The 8,866-nt window shown below is 37.5% G+C and overlaps 1 protein-coding gene across 1 annotated transcript; it reads left to right on the top strand.

The window, feature by feature from the left end:
* Positions 1–289: 289 nt before the first annotated feature.
* On the top strand, positions 290–8,561 carry LOC125872565 (diacylglycerol kinase 1-like). The gene is made up of 8 exons (XM_049553307.1): positions 290–500; positions 1,261–2,789; positions 3,712–4,078; positions 4,228–4,304; positions 6,970–7,089; positions 7,430–7,594; positions 7,944–8,081; positions 8,207–8,561. The coding sequence occupies exons 2-8, from the start codon at positions 1,614–1,616 to the stop codon at positions 8,354–8,356; spliced, it is 2,193 nt and encodes a 730-aa protein (XP_049409264.1). The 5' UTR covers positions 290–500; positions 1,261–1,613; the 3' UTR covers positions 8,357–8,561.
* Positions 8,562–8,866: the final 305 nt, after the last annotated feature.

Below are 8,866 nucleotides of genomic sequence, written 5' to 3'. Positions count from 1 at the left end.
AATTGAAGATTTAATTAGAAAACGATTTTTTTTTTAAAAAAAATGCAATGGGCATAGGTGATGAGTACCGTGTCCCCAACGTGTTGCTTCAGTATAAATCCACAGAGCAAGGGCCCAATTCGAACATGGGCCCTCCAGTGTCGACACACTCACACTCTGAGAGAATCCACGTGTAGACCTGTGGATCTCCGATGCATCGCCCCCTGCTCTAGAGGTAGGATTAGGAATATACATAAGGACACTCTAGAAACTTGTATAATAATAATAAAATAATAAAATTCATAATTAAGCCGTTGGTTGCCTAACACTTAATTAATAACCGAATCAAAATTAAAAAGGAGGACTGAATTCTACATTTGATTAAAGCAAAAAGAGATTTGGACTCCGATTCTCCATTTTTCCTTCAAACGCCTAGGGTTTTGCAGCTACGATTTTGTTCAGAGGAACAAACAGAGCACGACGCTAATTCAATTCTCTTTCAAATTTTGTTAATTAATTCGGTAAGAGGTTGTTAACTACCAATTTGTTATGGTTTTGCTGAATTGATTGACATGTTATTGACGAACTATGAGTTATATATGATCACGTTACTTTCTTCGTTTTGAGCCATTTCCTGATTCTCGGTTCGTTCATAATATATCAGTATAACTACTTTTTGGTTTGATTTTCCATCATTTCTAAGGAATTTCGTCGGAAATTGTTTTATCGATTCGCTACACCAATCTGCTTTTTCTCTGATCAACCAATTAGCTCGAGAAGCAAGTTCAGCGTTTTTGCTTCAATGCTAATGATAGTTGTGAAATGCAATCTCTTGTGCAAAAGATTACTTGTAATAGTCTATGCGGTATAATAGTTTTTTTTTTCCCTTGTGACTCTGGTGTTTGGACGCCAAATCGATTAGTTACACAAGATATCTGTGTAATTAATTAGTCGAGGTGCACAAAAGCTGGCCCGGACACTACGGTCATAAAAAATGAATAAAATGTTAGGAGACGTAGGAAGAAATCACCTAGTATTTTTGTCTATGCTACATTTGAACATGAGAACTCATGGTTTTCAATCCACTTTACTAGACTACACCCTTGGGAGCTATGCAGTATAGTAATAGTTTTACTTTCTGGTTAATATTTGGTATATGTATTTCATGTTTTAGTTTTTTCCCTTGGCCAGAATTATGCTAATGTTACATGATCTCAGCTAAGGTTTAGTGGAATGTTTCTGGGTACTGTCTGATATAAATGTTTTTCTTTACTTTTGCAGGTTATTTTTTGTTTCTTGTTGTGTTGATTCAAAGGTTTAGGGCCCTTCAGGGGTCTAAAAGAACTTAAGCAGGATTCCAAGGATGTGTTGAATTGAAGTATCATCATCTGTGGACAAAGGTTTCCAAGTGTTGTCGTTGGTTGCTTATACTTAATAGTAAAAGCTAATATGTTTGGCATCATTGGGGAAAAATGAAACTCGGCAGAGGAAACTAACGCCAGCATGGCTTTAGATTGTGGTAGTGTTAAGGAGGTGCATGATGCTATTATTCGTAGCCTAATGCTCATCTAGGTTCAGATTTATACTAGCATATGTGTAATTGTGTATAAAGTATGAAAATATAGAATTCCAAAATGGAAGATTATAGAGAATCAGAGTTTCCACTTCTTAGCTGGATCAGCAAAAATCCTTCTGAGATGGCAGAATCCCCTCTGTTTATTCTTTCCTGTTTCATTGCTGGTTTAGTAGGAATTTTAACTATATTTTACACAGCTTTCCAGTGGAGAAGGAACATAAATGGTAGTTGGATGAAAGCCATAGCCAGGTCCAAGAAAAACCCCAAAACAAGGAATAAGGTCCCTGCGGCTCCTCATACTTGGGCTTTGGAGACCGTTTCTCGAGGGAAAAGTTTAAAATGCTGTGTCTGTTTGAAGTCCATTTCTCCATCTCAGACTCTTGGTCCAATTGTTGCTTCAGAAAGATTTTTTAATCGTTGCAGCATATGTGGTGCAGCAGCTCATCTGAGTTGCTCATCGAGTGCTCACAAGGATTGTAAATGTGCATCTATGTTTGGATACCCACATGTGGTACATCAGTGGGCAGTGCGCTGGACAGAGGTAGCTGATCAACCTGATGAATCTTATTTCTGCAGCTACTGTGAAGAGCCAAGTTCATTTCTTGGTGGGTCCCCTATATGGTGTTGCTTGTGGTGTCAGCGCCTAGTTCATGTTGATTGCCATGCCAATATGTTCAATGAAACAGGTGATATATGTGACCTGGGTCCTTTCAGAAGGCTTATTCTATCGCCACTTTATGTGAAAGAGTTTAACAGGGGAGGACTGCTGAGTTCTATCACACAAGGTGCCAATGAAATTGCTTCTTCAGTCCGTGCTAGTATAATAAGTCAAAGCAAGAAATATAAGCACAGTAAAGAGAAACATGAGAGTGGGACCTCTGCAGAGACAAGCAATGGTGATGTTGTTGGGGACACAACTACTGAATGCACTGCTGATTCTCATCAAGTGAATGGTAATGGTAATATAGATGAAAACTGCAGTAGTGGTGTAAATAGAGAGGGTGCGGATCACCACCAAGACAGTGGTGTTAAAAAGTTGATATCTATACCCAGCTTCAAGAGGAGTTCATCCACTAATCAGAAGGATGAATCTCAATTAATAGGGCAGAAATATGAATTGACTGATTTGCCTCCAGATGCCAGACCTCTGCTAGTTTTTATAAACAAGAAAAGTGGAGCTCAACGAGGAGATTCACTTAGGCAGCGGTTGAATCTTCTATTAAACCCAGTTCAGGTGAGGTGAAGCTCCTTATCTAGTCAGTGTTCTTTTAGCATCCATCTTATGAACTACTTGCTATCTTATCCGTGTGTAGAGATGTGTCAATCAACACAACAATTACATTTAGGGAATGTTACCACCCTAGGCTGTTAGTTGATTCTTCTGTCCTTAAAATGGCTTAGAGAGCCTGTAGCTGCTGGAAAAAATCCCACGAGTCTTATTTTATGCGCAGTCTTCTTTTTCTCCCCATGCTTTACAAAGTGTTTTGACACATTTCTATGGACTATTGTAAATTGTGTGCCACCTAATAATGTTCATTATTAAAGATTGATTTATCTAAACATATAACTAAGAAATCCACTTTTCTGCATAAAATATTTTTTCATACTACTAATATAGTTGTAAATCAAAGCTAACTCTTTTCTTGGTCTTGTGGTGAATGGAGGTAGATCTTGTCAGGAGAAGGAACAAATATGGTATTATATGATTACATTACTGTTTACCAGGTTTCAGTGTGTCCGGCTTGCTAATTTCCTTTTTATGCTACTTGATAATGCCTTAAGAACGTCATTAAAGATGCAACTTGTCATTAAAGAAATCCACTTTTCTGCATAAGATATTTTTCATACTACTAATATAGTTGTAAATCAAAGCTAACTCTTTTCTTGGTCTTGTGGTGAATGGAGGTAGATCTTGTCAGGAAAAAGAATAAATATGGCATTATATGATTACATTACTGTTTACCAGGTTTCGGTGTGTCCGGCTTGCTAATTTCCTTTTTATGCGACTTGATAATGCCTTAAGAACGTCATTAAAGATGCAACTTATCTTTTCTGTTTAAATACCTTTTATGTGTATTAACTTCTAAGTAGATTCATGAATATTTTCCAGCGAGCTAGTGTTTTGATCTGTGATTTTCCATGGATATGCTACTTAGGTCGTTGAATTGAGTTCAACAGAAGGACCGGAAGTTGGTCTGCATCTTTTCAGAACAGTGCCACACTTCCGGATTCTTGTCTGTGGAGGTGATGGAACTGTTGGCTGGGTATTGGATACCATAGATAAACAAAACTATGTTTCTCCTCCACCGGTGGCAATACTCCCCGCCGGGACGGGAAATGATTTGGCTCGAGTTCTTTCCTGGGGAGGTGGTTTAGGGTCAGTTGAGAGACAAGGTGGTCTTTGCACACTTTTGCATGATATAGAACAAGCAGCAGTAACTATCCTTGATCGATGGAAAGTTTCTATAGTAAATCAGCATGGAAAGCTGCTTGAACCCCCAAAGTTCTTGAACAACTATCTTGGTATGGTGACTGATCTTCTCTAAGCGGCAAACAATATATTAAATTTGCATCACTGGAGCATATTATGATCAGTGTCTCACTTCTCCAATATTATTCTCTATTATTATTTCCTTGCAAAATTTGATGAGTGTCCCCTGTTGATGTTCCAGGGGTTGGTTGTGATGCAAAGGTTGCATTAGAAATCCATAATATGAGGGAGGAAAACCCCGAGAAGTTCTACAATCAGGTATGCAGATTATGTTCCATAAGATCATGTGAAGCATGATAATTGGGTTAGTGGATTTGGTTCGATAAAGAAATAGGCCTATAGTTTTCAACTATTGCTTTGATAGTCGATATGTGTGATGATGAACTTATATGTGTACCATCATGATAAAATTGGTTTTGGTTTGCAAAAAAACAAACAAATTAGTTGCCATGTAAACCATAAGTTATGTTCCACAAGAGCATCTGAACACAAATTTGGGTTGTCAAATTTGGTTTGATAAAGAATCGTCTGTAGCTTCAAACTTGTGCTATGATAGTCGATCTAGTGATGATAAACCTTCACGTATCCTCATACAACATCATGAGTGAACTTTACTGTAGGCTTAGGTTTATGCTATAGTTCCAGAGTGTTCTTATTCCTGTTGAGGGGGTTTCGCGACCCAGTTTCTTTGTAGTTTCACCATATTTCTTCCTGATATTAGTTGCCTCTGTTGTATGTGGAAATGAAAGTCATTGAACTGTTCACATATGGAATTACTGTGGAAAATTTATATGCTTGTAACAGTCATCTCTTCCAATTAAATTTCACGGAGTCGACCTGGTTACTAAGGTTCTCTCAGGGGTGGAGCTACAGCCTAGTAAGGGTGGTCAAATGAACACCCTTCGTCGGAAAATTATATCGGGTATATAGGCAAATATAGTCTAATATCTGGATATTTATTGATTGAACACTCTTTGACACAGCAAAGGCAGATGGTCTGGCGGTAGGCACACTCGTTCACCTCATGGGGGTCTGGGTTCGATCCCCACTAGCTATATTTTTTAATATAAATCTCTTTTTAAACAAAAAAACACAGAAATTTTTGTGCACCTACTCATCGGAAAAAAAAAAATGTTTTGTGTACCCACTCCGCTAAAAAATTATCGACTCTTTAAAGGTTGAACACCCTTGGCGAAATTTCTGGCTCCACCACTGGGTTCTGTATGACATTATCTTCAAATAAGGTAAGTAGATCTACACTTTTTGGATTTTTTTTGGTTAAGAAGGAATTCCTCAAAGAAGAATCTGGATTTGTGGGACGTAGCTACCATAATATCTCAGACCTAGATGTTTTCTTGTCATTTTATATTAGGGTGGATGTTTTCTCGTCATATCAAGTGTTTTTCGTCTATGTCAAGACGAGATATAACACTTCTATTGCACAATATCTTGGTCCTAGCGTACTTCAGATGCAGAATGGTTAAACCTGCAGCTTGATGTTTCTATTTTATAGTCCTGAATTCTATGTGCACATTCCCTGTTCATGTATTATGGTGCCAACTGTAAAGCTTCCCTGTTTGGTTTAGTGTGTTGACATTATATGACACTCTGGCAATGTCAGGATTATGAGCATATCTGCACGCTTGTGATACTCATCGATTTTTGAAGATACTTATGACCGAGTATCTTGGGTTATTGAATAGCACATTGTTTGATAGCTTCAAATCTTCTGACTTTGCACTCTTACTATCAATCCCTTTGAGGGGTTGGTGATATATATGTTTCTGTATGCTCTGCTGTCTCTAAAGCATGTTAGAATGAGTAGACCTGTTCTGTGAAAAGGATTCACTGTTACCGGCTGATGACCAGTTAACTTTTCATGCTTCTTCTGGATAGACTCCTTTTGTTACATTGGTCATTCTGTTGTTATCGTCCCCAGGGATTTGATCTAGTGGTAAGAGCAGGGTGTGTTGGGTGGGTTAGGTGCACATCATGGGCTCAAACCTTGCCTCAGACATAAATTGAGTATTTAAGGATTGAGAGGAAGGCCATAATGTAACGATCCTCAAACTGTGCATATCTATTCTAGTTCTATCATCAGTTTTATGGGATCTAAGATAAATTCTAGAAAATGTTTTCTGTCTTAATTTTTTTTTCTCCTTTCTGAGGGATAAGGAGAGAAAAAATTTGGGTCAAAAGAAAGTGCCACTTTGGAGTTTTATCAACAATTTGCCTGTGTAGGTGACTAGGTGGTGATCCGGTATTTTCTGAATCCTTATGTAAGTAATTACAGAAGAGATTCTTCAACAAAGATGTGAGTTAGGAAGGATTGGTCGACGAAATATAAACCGAAGATGGAACCTTGATATACCCCAGAACAATATATTTTTGTTACTCCGAGATATATTAGAAGCAGTCGATCATTTGATTGGGCTGAAATTTGGAATGGGTGCACTTGATGATATGAATCATGTGAAAAATAAAAGCCAGGTGAACTAAGATGAAGTGCAGAGCATCCAGTCTACTTTCCTTTGTGTAACATTAAAATAAATAAGGATATACTGGAAAAAGTTTAATAGCAAGACAAATCCACCCTCCTCCATGAAGATGAAATAAATTCTACACCAAGAGTATAATAGCAAGCTAAGTCCACCCCTATTTGTCTGTATACTGAGCTGGGTAGTCAAGGCCTGTACTGGCTAATAATGTGGTTTTGCGTATGCCGTTTTGTTACGTTAAGATTTGCTGCCTATGATAGTTTCCTTTTTTCTTTTTATGTAGTGAACTGCATCATTTGTGTATTAGTCTTGTATGTGGCATTTGTATGGAATTCTTGGGCATATATTACTGAGTTGTATTCCATGTCATTATCTTTTTATTTTATATGCATTCGTGACTGAAATTCTTTGCAACAATGTTGCAGTTCATGAACAAAGTTCTTTATGCCAGAGAAGGTGCCAGGAGTATCATGGATTGGACATTTGCGGATTTTCCATGGCAAGTTAGGGTGGAGGTTGATGGTGTGGAGATTGAAGTTCCCGAGGTGGTGTCGAAAGGCTTAACTGTCCTTGTGGAAAATACATTTGAGCTATGAATGCTTGCTTTTTTTAGTGCTTTGATATGTGACTCCTTCAGTTTATATTTTTCCAAATTTCATAGTTAATAGAAGATGCGAAAGTATAATTCAACTCCCTGAAAATACTACTAATAAATCTTCCATCGTGGAGGAAAGGTGCTAAAGTTTATATTGGAAATTTGGTGGATGATTCAGTGTTTTCATCTTAGAGATGTTTAGCGAGTAATCGCAGTCTTGAAACTACTTAAGTAACTAAAAGATTATTTATCTTTAATGACGAGTTATGACTTTTTGACTTGATCTCTAGGATGCAGAAGGTGTTCTTGTAGCCAATATTGGTAGCTACATGGGTGGAGTAGACTTGTGGCAGAATGAAGATGAACACTATGACAATTTTGATCCTCAATCGATGCATGATAAGATGCTGGAGGTTGTTGGCATTTCTGGGACGTGGCATCTTGGGAAGCTTCAGGTATGTTGGAAACAATTTTACACACATTAACGTGGCAAAAATAATTTTCATGGTTCTTGAGGAAATTTTCTAGTGTGTTAAACTAGCTTCAACTTAGGCATTTGTTTGCAGATGTTTAAGGGTAAAGCACTTTTTGATGGTTATTTGTCTCTTTATTTTTGAAGAATGAGTTTATTCCTGGTTAAATGTGTCCGTCTCTTGGCTTATGTATAGATATTAATTCAATAACACAACAATTTGCTTCTTGTATCGCCAAATTAGATGTCAACCTGGCATGATTTGTCTATTTGATCTTCCGCTGCCTTTTAGTTTCACTCCTTTGTGATAAGGTTACTGCTCGTGCAAACAGGTGGGGCTTTCCAAAGCTCGGAGGCTAGCACAGGGTCAGTTGATCAAAATTCATCTTTTTGCTGCATTTCCTGTTCAATTAGATGGTGAACCTTGGTATCAGCAACCATGTACATTGACAATTACTCATCATGGACAGGTCGATCCCATCACTTGCATATTCTTTGCGTCTTTCCTTTTTAGCCAAAAGTTGAGGAGGCTTTCTCGTCGAATTTCTCAAAACTGCTACATTATCTAAAATGTGTCCTTGCTGCTGAATTACAGGCCTTCATGCTGAAGAGAGCAGCAGAAGAACCTCTAGGTCATGCAGCAGCAATAATTGCGGATGTGCTTGAGAATGCCGAATCCAATCAAGTAATTGACGCTTCACAGAAGCGGGCACTTCTTCAAGAAATGGCCATCAGACTCTCTTAGACACCAGCAGCAAAGTGATTTGTTAGTTTGCAGCAGTAAATCATAGTTTTGTATAAAACCCCAACTCTTGCTTTTTTTTCCAGGTTATTTCATTTCACGTCTAAAATATACTGTATATGGAAATTAGAATGCTTGTTTGTATAAAACAAAAACTAGTTAGTGTTCGAGTGAAGAGGCGAATGTTATTATTTTTTCGCCATTTTAATTTTTGTTTCCTCTACATCAGTCCCATTTCTTCTATTTCGAGTTGGCTGATCTATTTTTATTATTTTAACTACATGAAATTGTTGTATGACATCACTCAATTTAAATGTACTCTATACAATTGTTTTCTCTCTAGTTTAAATAAACAATGCAAAATTGACGTAGTACTCTACATATGATCATAACAAATATCAAGCGATCGATATCGTAATTCGTAACATTCTCTTAACATTTGGAAGAAGTCAAAACTGAGCATAGTTCAATTTTAACAATAAAATACCCTAGTGACATTTAGTCAATTCGACC

Source organism: Solanum stenotomum, chromosome 1 (genome assembly GCF_019186545.1).
Source record: "Solanum stenotomum isolate F172 chromosome 1, ASM1918654v1, whole genome shotgun sequence".
In the NCBI taxonomy this organism is placed as follows: domain Eukaryota; kingdom Viridiplantae; phylum Streptophyta; class Magnoliopsida; order Solanales; family Solanaceae; genus Solanum; species Solanum stenotomum.
The sequence above is the reverse complement of the archived record's forward strand: the minus strand, read 5'-3'. Positions and strand labels throughout refer to the sequence as shown.

What these genes read in the sequence shown, in the direction of transcription:
- LOC125872565 (XM_049553307.1), top strand. Translation starts at nt 1,614, where the DNA reads ATGGAAGATTATAGAGAATCAGAGTTTCCACTTCTTAGCTGGATCAGC. An exon ending in TTCTATTAAACCCAGTTCAG is followed by an intron (nt 2,790 to 3,711) that starts GTGAGGTGAAGC and finishes TATGCTACTTAG; the next exon opens with GTCGTTGAATTGAGTTCAAC. An exon ending in GGCATCTTGGGAAGCTTCAG is followed by an intron (nt 7,595 to 7,943) that starts GTATGTTGGAAA and finishes TCGTGCAAACAG; the next exon opens with GTGGGGCTTTCCAAAGCTCG.